At 42.6% G+C, this 25,960-nt stretch overlaps 3 protein-coding genes across 8 annotated transcripts in view; 1 reads left to right on the forward strand and 2 right to left on the reverse strand.

Annotated features, from left to right (window-relative positions):
* Positions 1 to 339: 339 nt before the first annotated feature.
* inpp5jb (inositol polyphosphate-5-phosphatase Jb) lies at positions 340 to 19,034 on the reverse strand. 2 transcript variants are annotated; one of them, XM_086111489.1, is made up of 13 exons: positions 18,971 to 19,034; positions 11,584 to 12,089; positions 10,451 to 10,558; positions 10,152 to 10,260; positions 6,885 to 7,001; positions 5,458 to 5,633; positions 5,177 to 5,288; positions 4,159 to 4,268; positions 3,586 to 3,784; positions 3,142 to 3,279; positions 2,982 to 3,065; positions 2,796 to 2,900; positions 340 to 2,704 (listed from the first exon to the last, which is right to left on the reverse strand). In XM_086111489.1, the coding sequence occupies exons 1-13, from the start codon at positions 19,022 to 19,024 to the stop codon at positions 2,384 to 2,386; spliced, it is 2,139 nt and encodes a 712-aa protein (XP_085967615.1). In that variant the 5' UTR covers positions 19,025 to 19,034; the 3' UTR covers positions 340 to 2,383. The 2 variants fall into 2 exon arrangements, with proteins under 2 accessions (XP_085967615.1, XP_085967616.1); XM_086111490.1 differs by lacking the exon at positions 18,971 to 19,034 and adding an exon at positions 18,045 to 18,665.
* Positions 19,035 to 20,335: 1,301 nt separating this feature from the next.
* selenom (selenoprotein M) lies at positions 20,336 to 23,314 on the forward strand. Its single transcript, XM_086112435.1, has 5 exons — positions 20,336 to 20,545; positions 22,037 to 22,072; positions 22,152 to 22,186; positions 22,535 to 22,613; positions 22,780 to 23,314. Exons 1-5 carry the CDS (start codon positions 20,453 to 20,455, stop codon positions 22,981 to 22,983), a joined length of 447 nt encoding a protein of 148 aa, XP_085968561.1. The 5' UTR covers positions 20,336 to 20,452; the 3' UTR covers positions 22,984 to 23,314.
* Positions 23,315 to 24,027: 713 nt separating this feature from the next.
* Positions 24,028 to 25,960, reverse strand: part of smtnb (smoothelin b) — a 49,811-nt gene continuing 47,878 nt past the window's right edge. For 3 of the 5 annotated variants that reach the window (XM_086110991.1, XM_086110989.1, XM_086110994.1), the window contains one exon: positions 24,028 to 24,862. In XM_086110991.1, the coding sequence (XP_085967117.1) occupies positions 24,703 to 24,862 (160 nt within the window). In that variant the 3' untranslated portion in view covers positions 24,028 to 24,702. The remainder of the gene's footprint in view (positions 24,863 to 25,960) is intronic. The other 2 variants (XM_086110990.1, XM_086110992.1) reach the window with 1 other exon arrangement.

Consider the following 25,960-nt stretch of genomic DNA (forward strand, 5'->3'; position numbering starts at 1 on the left):
TGAAAGAAGGCACCAATTTGCCGGTCCAATTTAAATTTGGATTAAATTTAAATTTAATTTTTGTCCAGTTTAAGACCCAAGATCGAGACTGTTGGCTTAAGATAAAAAGCCAGGGGGCCCAAGTCCGCAGGATGAGATGTACAAGGGCCACTGGGACCAACCACCATCACTTCTGTCTTCTTTACATTGAAATTCAAGAAATGTAATGCCATCCAGGTCTTGATTTGCTCCAGACAGGATAAAAGTGGCCTCAATGAGAAAGAAAATGTCACAAACCAGTATTGTGTTTTCAGTTATACGACACACACCACACAAAAAAACTCAATAATCTACACATCATACAATCAAAGAAAACTTTTTTGATATTTATTTTTTTTTAAAAGCAACTTGAGAAATCAACCTCATAACATAAAAGAAAAACAGTTTTCAAGGATCTCCCCTGCACCCGACTGAAATAGTACTCCCTCACTGGCCAGCAGAAGTCAGGTGACAATAATGGTTACACATATAGCATTTCCAAATACGAAAATAAATAAATAATTTAAAGAAAAATAAACTTTGTGGCATAGATTGTCAGCTATTTTTATATCATACTTCATTTTGATCATTCGTATACATATTACTCTATTTCGGACACATAGTAAAACAATGACATTCTGCAGATAGACATTTTTCACGAGTCACTGATCATGACGGAAAATATTGTTCTAAATTCATCTCACATTCTTATTCTTAAAGTTTTACATCTTACTATAAACAAAGGTCCATTATGCTATACTCACTTTATTTTCACATAAATTAATACATTGTTACACTTTGAAGTCATTCAAAGGCTTCACAATTAGGCAGGCGTACCTATCCTTGTAGTTTTCTTCACCTAACACTTACACGGTAGATACATTTTCAACTGTCAGATCTTTTCTAATTTTCTAACGACTTTCACAAATGACAAAGAGTCCAAAACAGCACTTGACGGCACAAAAATCACAGTACCGGAATGTACAGTATGTCCACATGCAAACGGAGGCATAGCAAACAGCATTCAGAAACATGCACGCGCACGCACACACACACACACACGCACACACACACACACACACACACACCGAATCTTAGACATACACACTGAGGTAACAGCTACACAATACCGTCCTACTCTAAGAGTTCAAAAGGGTCAAAGTGTGCTAGACAGGTTATCGGAGGTCACACGCTAACAATGTCACACGACAACTGTCAATTAATCAATTACTAAGGTCAGTGAACGCAGTCACTGGAGATAAAACTAAAGATACTGGAATTGAAATGAAACTGGACCAAGCATGTATTTTTATGAAATATCACAGGGGAATTTGAGATGTTTTATGATCATGTGTGACATTGTGGTTCACGTTGCAAATGCAAAACCCTGTAGCCGCTCTACATGGTAGAGTTATCTGTTTCATTTCCAGAAGTCATGCGACTGTTCCGAATTGATAATGGTATCAAAGGAAAAGTATTCCTGCTGATTTGTTTTTTGCTAATTTGTTCCAACGACGGGAATCCGATTTTTGCTGTTGTTACAGTCATCCTAATTAACTTGACAATATCAGCTGCCCTGCAGCCAATAAAAAGCAGTTCATGCAGGACAGCTGTGCTGTGTCAGCTGACAGTGATCCTCCCACAGGACGCCACACATCTCACTGCACTCAATTGGGGGTTCTATTTAAAGGCCCTTAATGCTCACGTTCACCCTCTGCACTAACATGTGCAACGTTACTGATATGGCGAGTAGGAGAGGCCTCCTAAAGCCCACCATACAACAATTTTGTTTTAGTTTCTGAGATTGTTTGTATTCAGAGTAGATCTGATCTGGCTGCCATGACCGCTTGGTGACATTTTTCCCCACGTAAGATTAATTGGCGTCAAGGGACAAATGACAGTGGGTGAGCTGCATGGGTCTTTCTCATAATACTCGATTATGCTACAGTATGCATGCTGTGTTATACCCAACAAATGAAAACGCTTTACGCAACCTGAGCCAGATAACATCCTCCGCATGGTCATCATCATCCACACCTAAATGCATTCATTGCCCGACAAAGTGGCGAGCAAAAGACCTTGACCTACACAAGGTGAGAAAATGCCCGTAAGATATGTAATTTTTGAAAAACTACAATTATGTGTGGCCCACACCAAAGGATGAAGCAAAACTGAGAAAATGCAGGACAGAGTGAAATATTTTGGAATAAAACCTCAAGGCAAAACAAAACCTCTTGAGGAACTTGACATTTGTTCCTGAGAAGGATTGCGTCCCAAACTGCACAGTTTCATGAAAACACACTTCCAATGTGGTTACTATCAAATAAATGACTCACACTTTTCACTTTTCAGCCGTGAGAAAACATCACACTCCAGTCTCCTCTCTCTGTTTGTTGTCCTCCTCAGAAGCAGGTGGTTGGTTGCCCTCTGCTGGGCATTTTACAGACTCTGTGTCTGATGTGGTCACAGACGGTGCTTTGTCAGCGGCAGTGAGCTCCTTATTTTTGTCCTGCGAGGGACTTCCGGAGCGGCTGTGGCTGCCGCTGCGACGGCGGTGGTGCTTGGCTTTGTGGGGACTGGGACTGCGGGACCTCGACTTCATGAGGACGACAGCGCTGTCCTCCTCGGAGCTGAAGTCAGAGCTGTCTGAAGAGCTGATATCATTGCCGGATGTGGGAAGCTGGATCTACGGATGCAAGAACGGAGAGGGGTAAGAGTAGGAACTTTGAGGACAAGAAAGGCGGATAGGGAAAATCATACAAACGGTTGGCGATTACCTGAAATGGCTCCGTTACGCCCACAATGGTACTCATGTTGTTGCTATAGTAACCCAAAATAAAATCTCCCGCGCCTTTGGGCAGTTCCTCTTCTGTAAAGGCTACCTGCAAAACAATTTGTAAGATATTCATTTAATATGAGAGGAAGCTGTCTTGAAAAGAGGTCACAGCATCCGCACCGCTTACCTGATGTTCTTGTCTATGATAATCTGCTTCTTCCTGTTTGGCCCACACATATCCCACATAGTCTTTGTGGTGTTTGAAACCCACCTGAGACAGCACAGGCAAAGTCACTAATGGCTGGCAAAACAAGTTTGATGCGCACAGTGAACGTTCTATTTTCTACCTTATATAGTCCGATCCAGTCCCAGGAGCTGCGAGAATAGTTGGGTGCCAGTTTGAACTTGGCTATAGCATCAGCAATGCTATTCCACTCATCCTCTACCAAGACCATGACCAGGGGAACATCCAACTTGTATGGGAACTGCAGAAGAAAGGATTATGAACGGAAGTGCACCTCTGAATCACAACTATTTGATTAAGCAAGATGTAGGCGGTTCTGCATAACACAGGTACTGTAATATGCTTGCGACTTAGAGTAACGCATTTATTAGACTGCCACTACATTCCAGCATTGTCACTAATTTCATTTTTTTATGTTTAACCCTTTCATGCACCCTGTAACCTGACATGACAAGCTGTCCACTCTAGTAACCGCTGTCCCTGAAATAGTTCAAGTTGAAAAGCTTCTAAATGTGGGTACGTCCCGATGACCGTCCGGTACCCTCACCTGCAAGGTAAAGATGGAAGAGACCGGCTTGTGGTCGCTGACGTCGTATTCCATGTGACTTCTGTAGCAATGCTGCGTTACTTTGGTGCCGCTGGTTAGACCTGAAACAGAACCACGCTTCCCGCTGCTGGCAGCAGGTACCGTGGCTCTCAGGCGCCAGAGGATACGGTCGGTCCAAGCTGGTTTACGTTTCTTTCCACTTGGAGGAGGACACGGAGCGAAGAGAAAGAACATCTCAAATAAAGTGATTGAAAGGTAGTGATTAAATCAAAGCTTATGAGGGCAGTCCAGAGCAATGTGATTACTGGCTAAGAATTGACAGCTATGCAATGTCTGCGTCATGCCAACCAAATGAGTTATCGGTGCCCCCATGAGCTCCCTTCCTATAGTGCAGCCTTGTGCCAAACTTCAGAATTTTTTTAAAAATCTGGATACATAATGACAGAAAACTAATCTTCTTAAACATTTATTGAGGGAAGAATAAACCTCTCTCCCTTCCGTGGTTGACCTAATGCTCCCTGGTTAGATGTGCTCTGACGCTGATACTGTAGCTGCTTTACTAGCATCACCAACCTTGTGTCGTAAATGTTTGTCCCAACATCGAACTTGTAAGTGGGGGGGAACTTCAGGGGCCCCTCTTGGAATCCCTCCAGCACCGTCTCACTATCCTTTGCCATGTTTAACTGAAATAATAATCAAAGCTTTACAATAGTGAGTGATTTCCTCTCTTCCACCCCTTTGTGGCTCCAACCATAATCAGACCGACACAACATTAAGTAACTCGACGCAGATGGATACGACCCTGAACGAGAGCTGTATCAGTACTATATGAGATATAATAATAAAATACAGATAACAATGCTCAATGATACAGTCAGAGAGACAATAGCTGACTGTGAGTGTATTATTTTGGTGGACTTTGTAAATAATTTACTTCTCTTGTATCTCATTTCAGTTATAGTCAGACGTAGTGGGGGTGTACCTTAACCCAGGGGTCCCCAACCGCCGGTCCACGGACCGGTACCGGTCCGCAGGGCATTTGGTACCGGGCCGCACAGAAAGAACTTGACTTAATTCCCTTTTATTTATTTCGGAATACGAAAGATGTTTTATTTTGAAAAATTACCGGATTCTCCATTACATCCGTCTGTATCTCGCTTGACACACGTCAAGCCACGCTTCTCCGTCACGTGACCGATTGCGCTAAAAACAAAACGCCGGAGCTCGCAAAATGAGTAAAAAAACTGCTGGAGATCGCAAACACCACAGTTTTCATGCAGCTCATACCGTATTATTTTGTTGTATTATTTCCGCCACACCTTAAATGCCGGTCCCTGAAAATATTGTCTGACATAAACCGGTCCGTGGGGCAAAAAAGGTTGGGGACCCCTGCCTTAACCCATCAAGTGTTAATATTTTAGTATTGCTCAGTAAACTTCAATTAAATACGGTAATAATAATAATAATAATAATACATTCATAGACACATACACCTGTACATACATATATACAGTACAATATTCTCCTACAAAGTACAACCTGTCAATTTCAATCAATTCTCCTATGGAACATACAGAACTTTTGTGCTTACCTGATCTTTTTCCCACAAGCTGGACAGCTTGTTATTGTCAATTGCCGTTTTTACCACTTGCATTTCCAGGTCATCAATGCGGAAATTGAGATCCCCGAGCCAGAACACCACACTGTAATACAATTTAAAAGGTCACCATTTATCAGTTGATTATCAAATCTGACAACAATGAAAGATAATTATTAATTTTTTTATACTGTGTACTTCACCTCCTTACCTGAAAATATGAACATACATAGATGTGTGCTGTCACTGTGCGAGTGCGTGTGCTTGTGACCTACTCGTGGTCAAGGACACCAGAGGCCGCCTGGCCCTCAAACTGCTGTTGTTGAAGGATGCTCTCAAAGTCCTCCATACGCTGATCCGAGTTTTCCATGTGAGCCGGCAGGTGGCAGTTGAGGAAGCAGATAGTGTGACCGAACACTGACATGCGGGCGCTGACTCCACCTTTGTTTCCCTGTTGCGCACAGAAGGCGAGGAATACATGACTTAAACTCGTTCAACGCCAGCCCAGGTAAAAAACAATGGACCTTCGACTTCTGCAGCCGTCAATGGCAGTGAATGATTTACGACAAAAATAATTAAATCAATACAATCAAAACAGCGAGGAACTAGTCATTTGAAATGGGTGAACTAGTTGTGTCTATATGTCATTACTGCTATGCAACAGTAAATGTATTAATTGCGAGTTAGAGAACCTTTTGGGCAAACAAAAACTGTACACGCATAGCAGGGGGTGGAAAGACGAGCGTGCGGCTTTTCTCCTACTGTTCTCTCCAATGTTCTGCCTCATTGAATCGCCAAAGACGCTTCAGTGCGTAAAACGTGTAGAATGTGCTGACGCCTGTCATGCACTCTGGACAACAGCGGGATTTAACTTACAAGTCAGGGTTGCATAACTCTTTGGGCAGTTATTCAGTCAAGCCCTCAGCAATGAAGATAATGCGGCCAAATTATTTGCATGTGATTGCATGATTGGGATGTGCTGCAACAACTATTTTTTTCCCCCCATTAAATGCAACTCTAAAAGAAAACATACATTACTTCGGTAAGACGGATGATCCAAAATGTGTACAATTTGTTTGAAACATTGTAAGACTTGACATAAGTAGCATTATGTCGGATTGTAGTTTGCCGTTTGGTTATTTTTGGTTTGCTTGTCTATCCAAACGTTAGGAATAGAAAGACACAAAATAATGAACACATGAGTTTACACACGGAGTACAACGGAAGTTATATAGTCCATTAGCAAAGCTAAATTAATCAAAAAATATTACTAATAATAATTAATAACAACAAACAAACAAAAACATAGCTAGAATGTAATTTTGAGACCATTTATTGTGCAGATCTCAAAATTCAAAACAAAGACTCAACGCTGTGTGGTGCAAAATAGTGCAAACAAAGGCAAATAACATTGTTGATGCAACCAAATTCATGCCATCTAGCGCATATACGGCTCATAGCGCACACCTCTAATAAACCGCCAATTATAATCATTTTGTCAGTTTGATCACTCTCTGACAGCGTCAATCAAAGCATTCATTGTAGCTCTCTTGTATTGGACCCCATTAAATTATGTACCTAATGTTGTGGCCGGTGAGTGTATGCTCTGTTGATTTTAGCGTCAGGGATGTATGTCTCTTTTACAGCGTAATGCTTTCATATGCAAGTGCTAAAGAGAGTACTGCGTGAGTGGTTGTGTCACCCAGTAACCCCCCAGGCCAGTGCGGGTGGTCTCCGTCTGGACTCCACGGAGGAATGGCAGATGGTAGTACTTGGCAAAAACCAGCAGCAACACGCCCTGCATCCTCTGGGAGGTCACCTAAGGACAAGAGGGCATCAGACATGATGCATTATTCTGAAAAGAGGCAAGTTACATCTTCCAAAGTGAAACAAAATGTAGTTGTGTGAGTCAGACAGCGCTTCCATTTCAATAAATCAATTGTATGATCTCAAAGCCAACTTGGTGATGGTCCCGAACCTCGGCTGAGCTCAACCACTACTTTCCAAGAACACACACACACACACACCCACACACACACACCCACACACACACACACACACACACACACACACACACACACACACACACACACCAACCGGGCTGCTGCTCGCCGTCAGGCCTCAAGGAGGAAGAAGCCTGGTTTTCAGAGTACCGGCAAATGTCGCTTGTCTGAAGGTCATTTTTCAGTTTTCGTTCTCTCCACCTTGCTTTTCCATGATGTTATGCATATTTTGACATTTTTGAGCAGCACGTGCACGATTCACAATGCAGCTGCCTGAAGAAAGCATGTGCATTCGTTCAAGTAGGACAAGATAAAGTATTTGCATGCTTTGCCAAGCTCTCCAATGGATTTCGGCTGTGAATCTCCCCACCCCTTCCATTCTCCTTCACTAGTCCACTCATGCCAACTGCAGGCCAATGAAGCATAATCATGCTGTGCCTGAAATGCCCCGTGGTCAGTAATGGATGCGCACATCTCCACGTGACTGAAGACGCTCTTGCTTGTGTTGTCACTGGCGAGATGTACGCCTTTGTTGCATAATGACTTCTACTGAACTGTGAGGTGGACCATCTTTTTTATGCCGATTGTTCGGAGACCAACCTTAACAGTGCCTACCAATCATTTGGTCATATGCAATGCAATGATGGATTGTACAAAAAAAAAAAAGATAACTGTGATTAACGCAGTTAAAAGGTCAATGCATTTGTGGCATTAGCGGTGAGGAACCGCGCTGCATCATGATGAAAACTATTGATATGTTGATTCATTTTTTTCATTTAGCAAGTGAGACAGACAAAATATAACCATTTCTCAGTTCCTCGCATTAGGACGCATTACGATTATATACCACCGCAAACTACAACCACAACAATAAACAAACTTGCTGCAGATAACAACCCTGTTATTATCATTAAATCAAGTGGAACGTTAATACAATATTAGAATACCGGTAAATGCATTTGCCCTCTAAACAGAATGGCTCACTTACCCATATTTTCCATTGCTGCTCCATTGTGAAATAGAGATTAGGTCTCTTGTGTGCTGTTGTTGATAACGGTCACAGACAGCTATTGTGGGAAGTTGGCTGATGCCCAGAAGTGTTGACATAAAACTTGGAGATTAGATTTGCTCATATGAGGTTGGGCAGTGGCGGTCCCAGCACACACACATTCACAGAAAAGAAAAAAAAAACACACTGAAAGGAACCTTACGTTTTCATTCACCCATCTTGAATCATCAACGACACTCAGAACAAAGGTTAACTAGAATTAAGGGAACCTACAAATCTCACATTGTACAAATGGAGGGGTGGGGGGCATTTTGAGGATGTTATTTCAATAATTTCATCTTTGTTAACAAGCAAACGTGCTTTATTTTATGTTGATGATTAGATTGTTTTTGCACCTCTTCGTTTTTTAAGGCACATTTCAGGCCTTAAAAAAAATATTTCACTCCAGCAATGATGCCCTGTGCAGCCGCACATAATGCACATGCCAGAAACCACCACCGTGGTTAAGTTACATGACTAATGTCACCGTACCACCTACTCCACAGACTCCTATAAATAGCACTTGGCTACCATAAAAGGCCTAACTTATTGTTAAACACCCACACAGAGTACACACTAAAATGATTTCACAGAGGCTTCAAGTCATGGAACGGACCATCACACGTCCGCATTGTTGCCAGAGGCCCATCAACACTGACAACATTCTGCTCCCAAAATAAAACGGCACCCCGGGAGACGTTTGTCTCACATTTTCGGCCCGACAGCTGATTTACGCTCACAAAGATGATTGCACCACATAGCATGCCAACAGCACCACTAAACATCCTATCACAACAGGATACAGGGAAACCGGCTGCTTGCGATGGTATGTCCTGTTAGCTCGCCAGCTACAGAAAATATTGACACACAATATTTTGTGTGTTTGATGGATATCATCTGATTTTGCTTATGCATTCCAATATGCAAAATAACAGATAACAATATTTTGCCTAGTGGTGGTACTGGATACTGTTTATAGTTTTATCAATGGGGGGTGATTTGAATTATTTTTCTCTTATGTTGTAATGTGTTCATGTGTTTAAAAATATATTTTTTTAAATCAGCAAAATATCTTCCAATTATATCATCCGGCCGAATAATTGGTTGGGGCCCCATTCCAAACACACCCTAAAAATTGACCGAGCAACAGCTCGTAACTTAAAATACTCCAAGTTGATGGATTTGTTTGTCAACGTGTGGAAAAGCATGAGCGTAGATGACCACAAACATTTCTACTGGGCATCCTCCAAGTCTTTACAATATTACAATATATAATAACAACAATACATTTTATTTATAAGCGCCTTTCATGTCACGTATATGTACCATACAAGTTACTCAAGAGCACAATCAAGTTCCTTGAAGCATCTTCTTGAAGATTTTTGGGGGGGTCACCGTCGCTACCAAACTACATAAGTCGAGCTGCGTTCAATGTCCATCGTCTCTATTTGCTGATATCTTGAATGTTCGCAAGTCAAAGCAAACATTTTTGAAAAATTCATTGGTCTTGTGTTGTACTACAAGGCATCACTTCATACAATATTTTAATAAAAGGAATCAATGTCTCAAACTCTTAAAGAAATTGGGTATACTGTACAACAATTGAGCTGTAACATGGAGCAACCAAAAAGGGAAAATGGGCACACAGGAAGACCATGAGACAACGACAACTTGACTGTGCCCAATGAGCCTTGGTAGAGAGAGGGAGATAGCGGGCACGCTAACATGGCACGCTTGTTATAAATCATCACTCTATTTGTTGCTCTGGGAACAAAATTAGAGGAGGCAGCAGCAGCAACATGGAAGAAAAAGGCTATGAGGACAGACCTCATCATCACTCACATAATGCATATGAATGGAAGCTGAAGTGCATTTTTAATCAGCGAGCACATGTTCCTAACCAGAAACCATTACTGACCAGCACGTATCCAAAGGGGCTGAGTCTCTCCATGCAGACCTCGCTCCACTGGTCCGTGAAGAGGACATCTTTCAGCCGCTTGTTAATCATAGAGTTGACTTCCTGCAGCCTTGGAGACGCATGACACAATGCACATGGGTCAGCCGGAGCAAGCAGAAGAGCCTTTGATCGTCTCATGGATTAGCATTTACGACAGGAACAATGAGTGTAGTGCTACTGCGGATGAGTTACAACTGGATGTCAGGCCACAGCAACTGTTTATGGGCAAACTACGTAATGCTGCGACAGAATACACTCACCCAATGATGTACATGTCTGTGTTCCCATCACCTATATTCAAGCCCAGCAAGGAGGTGATGTCATCAGGGGGCGTGGCTGACCCCACGTTCCAAGTGATGATGTGCACCCTGTTGGCAGAGACCTTTATTAACATTCTGCTCTGGCTCACTTATTTCCAGCCCATAGCGGGATCTAATGAAAATGATTGCAACCTTAGATATAGCTTCTAGGTGGTCGAGTTATTTTACTTTCCTTCTGGGTAGGACTGAATTGTTTGACGTGAGTGTTAAGTTCGTGTTGTGCCTTTGCAATGCAGTGGCATTTCTGGCTAAATATTTTGGGGACAGATATTCACTTTATACTTTCTGTATTTTATATTTAACTGGGGGCTGAAAGAAAACTTGCACAATGTAATTTTAAATTGAGGGATTTTCAAGAAAATTATTTGACATCTATCACCATATTCTGGACCTCTTCTGCAGTGGTCTGAACAATTGTGTTCTCTTTCTTTTATTTAAACATTATTTTAGATTACTTATAGAGAAGTGAGTTAAAATTAATACACAGAAAGAAACTTTTGTATTTTTGTCAAAGCACCATCAACGCTAACAGTGCATCAGGAGAATGAAGTGGGCTTGGCCCATGTGCCAACTTTGCCATTGGGCTTTAGCAGACACCACTGACACAATCGCCCATCCCACAGACAAAATTTCCTGAAGCGCGTCATTTGAGCCCACAAAATGACCGCGCTTCAGGAAATTCTGTCTGTGGGATGGGCGATTGTGTCAGTGGTGTCTGCTAAATAGCTAAAAGGTTGTTTCAATGGTGTCGTTTCATATTGAATCATACATTACAGTATTTGTATCTGGGCGATACATAACATTGACATTTCTTTTTTTAAACTATAAATTTGCCCTGCTGTCATGATACAAACTAACATACAGTGTGCAGTGCAGTTCTCAAGCACAATAGAACCATACCAACATATAACCATAATGAATCGGTCGGTGTGCTGTATATTTATGGCAATAATGGGAAGTTAAAATGCTCGTACAGAGCATTGAGGCGCTACCGTGCCTTTGTTGGCTGTCAAACCAAACTTGTATTGAGAAGCTGAGGGGAGGCATGTTCGCACATGAGGCAGGGAACTTGCCTGAAATCTTCTACAGTCTGGGCCTGAGTGTCGGCTGTGCCTGCAACAGACAGAGCTCTCTGGGCGTGAGGGTTCAGGTGAGGGGGTACAGCCTCGCTTAAAGGCGGGTAGGGCACTGAGGCAGCCCGGACCGCGTGGTGCCCCGGACCTTTTGGGCCGGCTTTGAAGTGGGTACCGGGCCGGTCCCCCGAGGGCCTGGCGGGTGGGCTGGAAGCGGCTTTTGCACGACTTGCCACGGCGCCATCTGGATCGCATTCACCCTGGTTATCGCCTCGTGTGGGCTCAGCTTTGGCTTCGCATACGTCAACGGACCCTTCGACTCTGGCACTTCTCTGGGGCCGCCGAGGCCTGGCAGTAACAGTGGGCAGCCCAGCGGTGGGTTCACATGTTGGATCTGAAGGATGCGGAGGAGTAGTTTGAGATGTTACTGTGTCTGCTGCTTCACTCAAGTTGTCTTTTGGCATCTGGCTTTGGGGAGGGTCGTCTTGGTCCATTTCTCGTGGTCTCTGTCACACAAAGAGGACACAAATCAAACAACGTTTGCATTTGAAGAATTTTACTGAAGCACAACACATCTGCCATGAAAGGGGCATTCAAAAGAGGATTGGACTTGCCATCATTATCTCATTTACATCCATTTGCTACTTCATTAGGTAGACCTGTACATTACAATGAAATAAATATCCATCCATCCATTTTCTGTTCCGCTTTACCCTCACATGGGTTGCGGGGGGTGCTGGAGCCGATCACAGCAAATCAGATGTACTGCAGATCACTGGATTATGCAAAAATACCTCATGTTAAAGGCTGCTGAGTGTATACTATCATTTAAAAGGCTACACAAAATATTAACGCAAATGCTTTTAGGACATACAATTAGGAGTACCACCAAAATTCGCCAGACAGATATGCTTCAAAGATTGCATAAAATCTTTGCAAAAAATATCGGTGGTCAAACATCATCATGAGTGATGCTGCGTAAGACATCAGCTAATGTTGTGGGAATCGATGAGCATTGAAAAGATGACATGCGCAAATGTTTTGATCACTTGCTATGCCGGAATAACATTTGACAGAAAATACAACAAGCATTACACGGAATAGATTGTTTTTTCGTGTTTGGGGGGGGGGGGGCTCCACTCAACAGTATTTGCAATTTTGCTGCATACGGTGCGATGGTAACAAAGGTTTGCTGTTGTATTCTTGTTTCATTCTCTGCCTTTTTCCATGTACTGTATGAGGAGTCAGTTGAGCTAACTCTGTTGACCCAGCAAGATGTCTTAGTTAATCATTGAGACTCTCCCCTGCCAGGTCTATTTCCTGCTCTTTTAAAACCTTGGAAATCCATTCTTGCAGCAGCATAAAACAAACACATAAACAACAACGATATACTGTATACAGTATGTATGTTTTGTGTCAGAAAATAGAAGACCAGTGCACACTGTCCCGTCTCGCCGAATGTGTCTACCTTTTCTGCAGTAACCAGGGAGATGCTCGGTCACTTCATATCAACTCAGAGCACCTGACAAACATGAACACACCAAACACAAGGAGGAGCTGCATGAGCCACAACACGGCACAAGTCAGCAGCACAAGACACGGTAGCTGGAGCCAGCGTGGCAAAAAAGGAGCAATTTAAAGCCCATTTAGTCAAGCAAAAAAGCTACAAAGTATTTAATCCTTGAATAATAACTCTATTCCATTCTGAGAGATGAGAATGCCAAGACACAAAAGAGATTTTAATCAAAACCAAGTGTGAGTTACAATACATCTAATAATATGATGATCCTGATAAAAACAACATGATATTCCATTTAGACTATTCAAAACGGTCACGTTAAAATGCAATCCAATCTCTCGCTCGTTATATTCCCTTCACCAATGATGACGAAAAATAATACGTGGATTTCTTCTTGTGCGTGAGACTTCAAATAAGAACGCTGTAAAAACCTGAGCCAGATCCATTAGTCCGTGTGCAGAATGACCGGTGTAAGTTTGCATGAAGATTTTTTTTTTGGAAAAGGAAGGGTCACTTTATGCTCTTGCGTGTCCAAGCACACAATGCAACAATTGATGCAATGCCCACTGTGCTGTGTGGTGACTACACATGACCTTAAGGAAGGGGCAACCGTGACTTGTGGCAAAGGGCTTCACAAGGCCATACTTGCTCTTATCTTTGCCTGGCAGTTATGTGTTGGCATGGTCTGTGGACGCTCTTAGCAGGGGAGGGCTGTATAATGAAGGTCAATGTGGCCAGCGTGTGGGTCCGAAATGATAAAACGAAAGATAGATGGACAGTTGAGAGAGATATCCCATTTTAGTGGCAACGCATGGAATCTTTGCAGTACAAAACACTTCCTTGGGGTACTGTCTATTTAATCCCCCGCTCGCCCCTCTCTCTTTTACGGTCTCTAATCCTCACTCTGGAGCTCCACTTGACCTAACTTCCATGCATTCAATCTTCTGACTAATTGCCTTTATCAAGTTGCTGTTTTACTTTACTTTCATCTCTACGATAATCTTTCCACTCATGTCATCTCACGAAAGGAAGTCAAATCAAGACGCCATAGACAGGACCAACAAAAAGGCTCTGGTGTCGACATACAGTACATGCTGTCAATTGCACTTGAAAGTGACACGCATTTTCACTGTACCCGCAATGAAGGGCAAAATGACAAAAACAAACACCAACAGATCAGAAGAACATCTTGAGGTCAGGTGGAAGCTAAGCCGCACACATTCAAATAAACATTCAGTGCAGCTGATCTTCCCTTTTTTTTCTCCTTTTGCAATGTATGGTACAGCAAGAGCAAAAATGATTTTCAACGCCAGGAACATTCAGGACAGATTAGCATTTCCTATTCTGCTCACGTCCGCAGAGGAGAGAGTGGAACAATTTGATAATAGCAAATGTGTCATGGTGTTTACATGCACCCTCCTGAGGGCGAGAGAGATGCAAGTGGAGTGGATGAAGGGGAAGTCAAGGAACGAGCTTCATGTAGTCCTATGTAGACCCCCAGGTTGATTTCTGACAATATTGATAGCTCTGAATAGCTACTGATGGTTTTATTTTTGAGTTAGTTAGGAGTTCATGAAAAGACATGTGTACAGTCTGATAACGCGCATTGCGAGCTGTTTTGGGTTTCTTGTGCACAAGTGCATTTGAGTTCTACAACACTGCAAACTAAATTTAGACCACGGATGGGTAACTCGCGGCCAAGGGGTTTTGTCACACATCTGGTGAGGAAGTACATCGTTCTATGTGGCCCTCCCTAGTAGAATTGATGACAAATTGTGGCCCCTTCCATTGTTTAACTTGCCCATCCCTGATTTAGTCTAATACACATTTTGTGAAATTATTCCTCAATCAGAAGTTATTGGCGTCAACATGTGTTCGGATTATCAGGGGGTCTTGAGAAAAACGTCTCCTTTGTGTGGAGGTCCCTGAGATAAAAAGGTTTGCAAACCCCTGCATTAAATTATTCATGAAGGTCCAGTGAATGTATACAGCAGAGTCACACTGTCATTTGCACCCTCCGAGCTTAGTACCTATCATGTTTGGTCCACATTGCCTGTTGTTTCATTTTGACATTGCAGCCAAAAGAGAGTGTTGTCATTTAGGGCCTCCAGGGCCTTATGTCCCAGTAAGGGGGGGTGGGACACCCATGATGACCTTCACGCTAATGACATGCTACCACAGCTGGAAATGTTTCTTCCAGGTCCTAGTGCCTAACACTCCGCAACGTTCTGCTCAGCGTGGCGCGTCATGTTCCTGATCAGCCAAAGCTTCAGTGACGGGATGTCAAAACTATTTTGTTAATAGTCCATAATAAATGTCCATCCATCCATTTTGTAACGCAACTTTTCCTCACTTCGGTCGCTGTTCAGCTGGAGCCTATCTGACACTTAAAGACAAAATTAACTTTCACTCCTACATTCACACCTTTGGGCAGCTTCAATTAACATCTCATGTAGATATGATCAGAAAAGTCAAATCCTTGTTAGATTTGACAACATTCACAGACAATGAATGACTTATTGAGACCCGTATCATGTGCCAGTTGGGGAACCTGATAAGTGTAACTGACACACAGCTGGTTAGAGGAACTAAAACCCACAGCACAGGTGGACTGAAACTTCAACTATTGGAGTCTAATGTGTGCACGCTGATGACTGCAAAGGGCTGAACAACCACAAAGGAGTCACTTCACTGCTTACGTGTTCCTTCCTGTCAAGACCCGAGCAAAAGCGTTGCACAAGTAGCACATCTTCATACCATTGACTTCTCAAGAGGAAGTGAGTGAGCGATATTAAGGCTAATTCAACTCAAATGAAATGAAGCAGGCACACACATTATCAACTATCCATCCATCCATCCATTTTCCGAACCGCTTGAGGGGGGTGCTGGAGCCTATCCCAGCCGTCTCCGGGCAGTAGGCGGGGGACACCCTGAATCAGTTGCCAGCCAATCGCAGGGCACACAGAGACGAACAGCCATCCACGCCCACACTCACACCTAGGGACAATTTAGAGCATCCAATGAGCCTGCCATGCATGTTTTTGGAATGTGGGAGGAAACCGGAGCACCCGGAGAAAACCCACGCAGGCCCGGGGAGAACATGCAAACTCCACACAGGGAGGCCGGAGCTGGAATCGAACCCGGTACCTCTGCACTGTGAAGCCGACGTGCTAACCACTGGACTACCGGGCCGCCCTTACATGATCAACTAGTACAATACAAAAATGCATGTTTGCATGACACAGTAGCACACCACAATGTAGCTCGAACACTTGACATACTGTACATAATGCAAATGTGTCCTGTCGGTTTGTTATTTAGCTATAGCCACAGTGTGACCCTGGGTCAGAGCTCATTTGCATATCGCAAAAGAAATGACATCTCTGGCGGGTGCGTATTCATGCGGCCTAATTACACAATGGCTTCTAGGACATTTGAGTGATTGGACAAAGAGGATGAGGGTCATATGATTCCCCGTCGTTCCGTCACGATGCTTGTTGAGTGTCTGCATGTTTTATATATCTATATGTATATCTATCTACATTTATATCTATATAAGTATTTCTATATCTACAGTATATATGGACAAAAAGAGAGCTTGACAGGTTGATGGCAAGAGTTTATCAGAACTACTGTTACAATCAATATGGAAGACTGTTTGAGCATTTATTTGATAAATTCAGCTTGAGGTCCATGTACGAGAAGACTTTTTATCTTCGCTCAGAGGGCAATTCAACGCACGAGTAAAACGACTGTGTCTTACAACTGATACTAGTCGGACATCACCATCCACATAATAGTGACAAGGAAAAACTACTAGTTGGCATTTTGGTGCTAGTATCCAGAAGGCTACCATACTAGTGCATGACACATGCCTCCTAGTAGGGCTGAGTAGTGGTACTAGTTCAGCACAGTAGTTTACTAGTAAGGTTTAATTGTGAAATAGTTTTATGTTGTATTATTGTTATTTTATGTTAAGTGTTCGGGAAAGCACTTTGTTACAGCTGTAGCGGTTGTGAAAGCACTATATAAATAAAGATGTAGTGTATAGTAGGCCAAAAGTGCCACAAGTGCAATGAACACTGCGAATCGTGAAAATCAGTGACTATTTTAAGCCCCCCAAATGTTCCTAACTGTCTGGTGATGCCACAAATAGGCCGCAAAACACTACTTTCCTCAAAATGAGACCCCTCAACGGAAATATATTTGACTGACACCAAATGGCACCATATAGTGCACAAATGGTGCACAAAAACAGCAAATAGGTGTGTTTTTCAGAATTTAACGTGATTAACTTACACCGACTTACTAGTGAGCACAACAGAGTGTGTAGTTGTACATGAAACGTAAAAGGGGAGCTTGCAATCTTCAACAATTTCAAGAACAAAAAAGGTTTTCTTGTATTACTTAAAATAGTCATGACTTGAAAATAGTAGATGATAAATAATCGAGTTGTTACCCTCAGAAAAGCATGTTATTTGTAATGGAATATCACTATAACACCAAATTTTGGTTTGAAGTTGTGTTTTTGGAAGGGTGCTGGGTGTTTATTTTTTCTTGGGTGAAGTGATTTTTTTGTATCACACATTTGAGGCACAAGATGGTGCCAGAAATGGTTGATTTGTTTTCCCACAGGTCATATTTATCATCAAATCATCTTCTGCGGGTGTGGGGGTGTCAGTGGAAACTCCTCCTTGAATACAATACAACATTGAATGAATGCTCAAACAGGCTTCCATAAATTAACATCTAAATAACGTTTTTTTTAAACCGACTGGAGAGGTTTTTAATGAGGTCCTTCTTTGGAAGCCTGCATTTCGATGTGAACGCCAAGAAAAGCAGCACATCCGTGCAATTGTCATGCACACAAACGAGACACTTTCACAGCATATATACAAAGATGACGTAAGCACGCTTGCGGATGTTTATATTCGTCACTCACCTGTTTTGTGCTGATTTTAAAAAGATGATAGTTCTTCAGACGTTACCATAGAACAAAAAAGAAAAACAAAAAAGACTCTCTTAGGTTGACAGTAAAAGACAAGGTTGGTGACAGCATCGGCATCCCAGCGCCTGCCTGTCGTCCTTGGCCAGAGGGAGCGCAGGAGGTGGGCTGGACGTTGAAGACACACGGCCAAGGCAGCGGGCGGGCAGGCAGGCAGGCAAGCAGCAGGCTTGCAGAGGCTACATCTCTTGGACACAACCACAAGCACCTACTCTCCCCCCACCTCCTCCTTCCTTCTCCTCCTCCTTCACTCGGCGCGCGTTAAACAGAGACAAGCACCGCCTTGTTGCCACCAAGTGTCCTTCAAACCAGCCCTTAGGAGTACAACGCTTCCGGAAACCGCCGGTGAAGGACACTTGACGATTCGAGGCGAGTATTGACTGGACGGCAACGTGACACCGACTACTTGTACGAGTCTGGAACGACCCCCACATCCACAACCACACCGACGGCTTCTGTTTTGTGACTGGACCAAACGCCGGCTGCCGAGACATGATTGGATCGAGATAAGAAGAACTAAATTGGCTGCAGCGTGCCCTTATTCGGCGGGGAATTCAAGCCATACCGCCCCTCGATGGTCACAATGGAGAAGTGCACAATCAGGAAGAGCACAAGCTGGTTCAACAGACACGCAAGAACAGGGACGTATTTATTTAGTCATTTTGGTGGCGCGAGACTAACCCGCTCATGGGACTCCCCATAGCCGAAGTTTTAGTCTCATCTCTACTTTATCCTCCTCTGCAGACACTGACAGCTGTGCTCCCGCAACTCGCAAGAGTGTCTTGTTATTGTCGGTACTGCATATTCAGTGTCACTTTGAAAAAGCTTGAAACAGCAGTTTTGATTAAAACATGTTTCATTACCTCTTGCCATCTCCTCTTCTTTGGCCCCGTGACCCTGGAGTAACGCCGCTTCATTTTGCTCACAATCGCGCCAGTAGGTTTGTTTTGTTACTGTCTTCCTGGATCAAGTCTGCACATGTGCAGCAGAGAATGGAATAGTTCCATTAATGAGAAGGGAGGGGAGAGCAATTAAACAATCATAATGGATTCGATTTGGATGTTTTTTTATGTTGGTGAGTTAACATACATATTTTTTTTGCTGTTGCTTGAAACCAAATAAAAATGTAACCAGCTTTTATGAGACATTTGGGGCAGTGGTGTCAGACTCGAGGCAAAGCTGCACTGAGTTGAGTTGCACAGAAGTGACTCAGCCCTTACTGAAAATACTTTCAAATCCAGGTTGAACACTTTTTTTAACCATACCTTCTAAGCATTTGAAAAATCATTTTTTCTTTTTGTAATTTTAGAAACCTACTTCTTTTTATTTACTTTTAAACGTTTTTAAAGTTTTATGTTAATGTGTTTAAATGTGAATTGTCAATGTACAGTACATTCCCTTAGTAATTTTGGAAAGCTACTTTGCTTTTGAATGTTGTGAATTGTTGGGCTACACCCTGATATGGTTGCGAGCCAATCGCAGGGCACACATAGACGACCAACTATTTGCACTCACACTGAAGGACAATTTAGTGTTCCATCAACTTGCCATGCATGTTTTTAGAACGTGGGGGGTAATCGGAGCACTCGGAGAAAACCCACACAGGCACGGGGAGAACATGCAAACTCCACACAGGAAGGCCGCAGCCGGAATCGAACCCTGGATCTCTGGACATGTGAACCAGTAGATCACAGTGCAGCTTTCCTTGGAAAATGTTTTGAAAACAATGAAGGTGATTTTTTTTCTTGCCTCAAGAGTAATAAAAACACTTGAGAAAAAAAATCCTGATGCAGGTTATCATTATTTGTTCATGAAAAGGGAAAACCGTTTTTTTGGGTGGCGGGGGGGGGGGGGGGCTTTGTTGGTAGTAGTGCCAACTTATCAAAACAAGTATTCTAGTACATGACAAACGGTAAAAAATGTACTTTTGTATTGAAGTACGGGACAATTATTTATTATTAAAATAAATAAATGTATATTTAAAAATACATATTTTGATTCAAATACAGGCGTTAAATCTTTACTTTGTTACACTAGTACTGCATTTGTGCTTTTACTTTAGAGAGTGGGTACTTCTACCACCACTGAAAACAATTACAAAATATATTTGTCTTTATGTGCTTTAATTTAATAAAATGTATCGGAAATGGCAATCTCAGGGCTTTTTACCACGCCCACTCTCACGTGGAAAACCTTTGACGTGGCACCATGCGGATGTGACATCCACAAGCACGACCCTGATCCTCCCCCCGCCCCTCCTCATCCTCACTTCTGTTGTGCATCCTCTTCAGGTGTGTGCGGCGCCCACATCCCTTGAGGATAGTCGTGAGTTGTGTTTCGGAACTATGTGGCTGCTACTTTTCAGTCTGCTTTCCTGTGCGTCCTCATTTGAAGTGGACGCCGACAAGCTGGAGGGGCTGGCTCGAGCCAGGGTGGAGGTACTGTACAGGACAATACTCGACACTGATCGAAAAAGAGCGGTGTACGAGGAGCTTCTCTGTTTACGACACATATATTACAAACTACGCAAAAATACGTTTACATTGTTGTATATTTATGGCTTTAGACACAAATGCAATTTTGATTTGACGACTACGTTAGCATAGGTTACTGACTCGCAGACTCAGACGCGTTCCGACGTAAGTACGGAACCTCACTCGTAAACGACGACCGCTCAGTTATTTATGTTTTTGTCCTTTGATAAGTGAATGGATGCCGGTGTGCGAAGCAAAGAGAACGTGTTGGCAATATAGGACCAACATCACATTGACACTGTAGGACGTTTTAAAGTACAGAAAATGCGTTAACAGGACACGACGTGCATAAGCAGAGGTGTGAGGAAGTAGTGCATCATTGAAATACATGATGCACTTCCTCAGGAGAATACCTGGCTGGCCTCCACAGTTTAACAAAAGCGTGCTATAACCATTGTTGGGACAGAAATGCCTGCAACTTGAAACCCAAGTCTCTCGTTTCTATAAAACAGGTTGAGCATCTTTCCCACAGAGCATGGAAAGAAATTAATACAAATTCTACACGACTCACAAAATGTTGAGGTTTTGGGTGAAATTTTGGAATTAACCTAAAATGCACTATTGGGTGAACTTAATTTGACCTGTCCACTTTTACATCATGGGCAACATGTTTGTTATGATACTTTGGTCATTTACGTTGTCAACTGCTTTGATTCTTGAGTCCCCTGTGAAATCATGAAAAATCATCAGTTTCGGCCTACCACCCACACTAAGAGGGTCACCATCATGCCCAAGGGCATCCAACTGGGCCGGTGAATCAGCACACCTGGTTCAAATGATCAGCGGCTGATCATTTGAGTCTGGTGGGTTGGAAGATCTTGGGAGATACATGCGCTGTGTCCTCCGAAAGCCAAATGACGCCACTTTCAGCGCAACTCAACCTCATGTGGTCTCTAAATTTGCAGGCAGGGTCCTTCGGTGGCTTCAAAGGCTCCTCCTCATGTAGCCACCATGGATCGGATAAACTGGCTAATTCGGAGAGGATTAATATGAATTTTGAATCCACGTGCGCTGAAGTCGAGTTGTGCTGTCATGCGGCCCTCAAAGGACGAAGCCTGTGAATTTTGGCATAGCTCAAAAACAGGCCTACTTGAGCAACCTTGCTTTATAATATGTTGATGCAGAACAGGACTAATGCTGTCTTTGAGGAAGGTGGGAAGTTGGATTTTTCCCACCTCCGACAACTAAGCGTGCACTAGACCATTCAGAATATATTATCTAAAGATTGTGAATCGTGATTTACAGATCGTAGGTTGACATTTTGCAACGCGTTGTTTCCTAATGGGCTTTGCTGTCATTTCGTTGTTAATGGTTCTGTAGTAAATGTAGTGCATTACTGCACAAATCTGATGACATAAACATAACAAAATATGTGTTTCGAATATCTCTTTGCAGACTTGCGGTGGATGACAGTTGAATAGACTCAGAGAGGTAAATTGTGTTTGAATAACACAAATGTTGTCAATCATCTCTGGCAGATATGTCAGCGATTGTCCACTTTTGTGTGCAGGTCAAGGCCTTTGTGGTCCAGGACATTCCTCTTTAGTATCCTTTTGAAAAATGACACCTTCACAACTGAATGAGATTCAACTTTGTTAAATGAAATCTACGGACTAATGCCATCTCCTATCTGTCCATAATCCTGAATTTCCCCTTTGAGATGTTATACGTTTAATCCAATTAAAATGTAGCCTGCCAACTAATAAATATTGGTACAAAAAACTAAAATGGCCTGTCATATTTTTAGCATCTTGGCTTTGTCTATGTACAATTTGTGCTCTACTGAGACAATCTAGTGATGTAATGACATTAATGTACCATAGTAGCCTTTTGCACAGAACTGTATGTAATCATCAGTGGACATCTATCGATCCTTGACCTGCGCTCCCTCAGCCATAACCTGGTGATGAAGCACATTCCTGGGGCCGACCCTGAGCTTGTCCTCCTGAACCATTACTATGAGGAGCTGGAGGTAAAATCCATTTTAAGATTGCGATGACATACGCACAAGCGCGGAGAGTAAAATGTTAATTCCTGCGATTGCAGTTTTGTTTTGCGCAACATGCACTGTATTGTAATATTTTGGTTTATTTAGCAAATGAGGAGATCTAAGCCTTGGTGTCGTATCGTTTCCTCAGCGCATCGCCTTGTCTGATATGACACGCTTGGAGATCAACGAGCTTCTGGGCAAACTGGGCTTCTACAAGAAGCTCCAAGCAGATGACGAAGTGCCAGAAGAGTTCCGGTTTGCTCCCGCCAAAGACAGCCCATTTAAAAATGAGCCAGAGTACAAGCCCGCCACCTCAGAGCCTGAACCCGAGGCCAAGCACCTTGACCTATAACAATGTTACACTATGGGACTGCTAGACAAGGCCATCAGATTCTGGAAAAGAGGAAGGACAAACTCTTTGCTTCACTATTTTTTTTTCTTCTGCACTGATTGGCTCATAGCATATCATTTGTCATTCTTGGTTATGTGTTGGCTATCTTGAGGTCGCCTCACTTGTGTCCTCTTGTGTCTGCTTCCGACTCACTGAGCTACCTAATGAAGCCACAGACTAAAAATCTGCTGATTGGTCTGAGGCTGATGCTACATGTACTGGTGGGTTGGCTGCTACACACAAGATTCAAGTGTCACCACTGTAAAAGAATAAAATGTTTACAACAAATGCATTATGACTTTACAGGGGAAAGTTGATTACAATTGGGCTGAGTATAGGCATGTTTATAAATTGGCCCACCATCGTTTGAGGAGCCAGGAACAATACAGGATTACCTCATGAAATAATTAGTTCAGAGACGCTACGTTGAAAAATAGGTGTTTTCTTTGTAGTTTTTTGAGAATACATTTGCAACTAATTAGTCCAATTCCATATTTTCACTTAAAAAGCTCCACAAAAATATCTAAAACTTCCCTTCAGTCGTGGAGAAAATGCGAGTTTTCCTGAATGATGCCCTTACACCACTGCACCGGTTGCAGAATACCATGTTTAACCCCCCCCCCCTTGAGAAATAATCCAACACCAAAAAAATTGGTTTGCCTGCTTTAATGAATTCACATTGAGGTGCGGTGCACAGAAACATCTTATGTACATCACTCCCTGCCTTGTGTGTGGAGTTTGTTTCTTAGTTGGTAGCACTGGGATCGCATTTCACTTATGTCAAGAGCTACAGAATAGAGTGAATACATTTAGTTTTATCCAACCAAGATCTTAAAACACTGCTCATTGTAGACATTAAAAAAAACATTTGAAAATTCTTTTAGCTGTAAAATATACACATGCACTCATGTTTGGTGTTTTGTTTAAACTGAGAGCTGGTGCTCATCAGCCCCCCCCCCCCATTAAAAAAAATCAAATCCATTAGGAATAGTCCCCCCCCCCCCCCCCCCATTAAGAATAAACAAGCGTGATGGTGGCGGCAAGATCACTGATCATTTGTCATTGTGACACACACAGTACATAAGTTTTGTCCAAACCTGATGCTTGTTTTCAGGAGCACTGCAGACCAGACAGCTTAGTTTACATCGATATGAATACAGATGTATATGTACTACAATAAACAACCCAGTGCGAATGCATTAAATAGTAATATGTTAAGTGACACCAGAAGGAAAATAACTTTAAATAATAAAGTGAATAAAGGAGTTGGGTCCAAAATGTCAAAGTACCAACATTAAATGCCAATAACGCATCATAAGAATTCTTGTTTAGTGGGAACGATGACACAGAATTTACAATACAAAATAGATGTATAAATAAGTTAAAAAGAGAAGTAGTGTATATCATTGCCTCTCTTGCTGCGTGTCACTCGTATACATATGAATGAATTGAAAAATTTAAAAAGTAGCAAAAAGGGTGACTGTTTTGAAAATGTCAAGTTTAAAGTTAGTTCCTTCAACAGGATCTTGTTGGAAACTATATATGTGATTTTATCCAGGAGAGGACAACACCAACACTGCTGACGGAATTATTGAACAAACTCACACACAATCCACCCTGCCTTTGTTCGTTAGCGAACATGCGACCAGGCACACCGAAGCTCAACGTTTGTCACCAAACCTACGTCAAAAGGTCGGAGGGCCGACCCATGGCCATCTCGTGCCTGCGCAGGTGGTTGACCAGAGACTGCACGTAGGTGAACACGCATTTGGAGTCGGGTTTGTTTCCCATGATCATCATGTCCTCCACTTCCAGCAAAGGCATGCAGTTGGCGTATGTTCTGCGGGGGGGGGAAGCATTCAAAGACACACAGCATGAGCGGCATGCATGGGATGACGACTAGCTAGACTTGTGATGAACACGCGAGAACTACAACAGTCTTTCGATTTGAAGGAGGAATGGGCTGAAATCGACCAAATTTACTTGCAGGCCACACATTGGAAAACGAATCTTGTTGCCGACTACTTCATGTGTGCTTCATGTGTGAGCACTACACATTTTGACCACATGGTGCCAGTATGCAAACATAATGCAGTACTGTACTTGTATCTCAGCATTCTTCACAATGCAGCCAATCAAAAATGGCCAAGACATACAGTCTGCCCTACTGCATGAGAAGAAACAACTTTGTAAAATAAGTCATTTCCTATTTTAGGGGCTGCAGTCAACCATTCGTTCTTTAATAGCATCTTAAAAAGTGTTTGATAGTCTAATGCATAAACACATGTAAACTATCACTGAATTAAAAGAAACCACAGGCTACAACACAAACTTGCAGATGATTATTTTTCCCCCTTTCTGTTTTGTCTCCAGAGCTGTCTGTTTGAAACAATGTGATACATTTACTCCTTTTAGAGTGTTTAAGAGCAGGTCGACCTGGCCGGATGCCTATACAGTATCAAGTCTGGATAATATGCACAAAGAGACACAAGCATACCATGTTTGGTTCTTTTCTTCAAGGGAAGTCAACCCCTCAAATTTTCTTTACATTAATATATTCTATGCAGCCCCACTAGTCTAAACACCGCATTCAGATTAATATTGTGTTTGTGGAATGCAAGTTAAGCAGTAAAATTCTCCCGTTTGTGTCCATTTCAGTGGGCGGCCATTTTGCCATTTTCTGTCAACTGAAAATGACATCACAGTTGCTCACGGCTCAGGTAACAATCAATCATGGCTCAGCTTCAGATAACAGGTGAGCCGTGACTGAAATGACCAAAAATGGGCGGATTTTGTTGCTTAACTCAAATTCAGAAACACAATCAGAATGCTGTGTCTAAAAGCGTAGAGGCGCATAAAACATGTTATTGTAATTTCCTCACAAACATTGAACGGCACATGCTCTCACTGGCTGGAGGCAAATCCAGTCCTAGAGCGC

The sequence above is a fragment of the Hippocampus guttulatus genome, chromosome 5 (assembly GCF_054856545.1).
Source record: "Hippocampus guttulatus isolate MCC_2025c chromosome 5, RoL_Hgut_1.0, whole genome shotgun sequence".
Classification (NCBI taxonomy): domain Eukaryota; kingdom Metazoa; phylum Chordata; class Actinopteri; order Syngnathiformes; family Syngnathidae; genus Hippocampus; species Hippocampus guttulatus.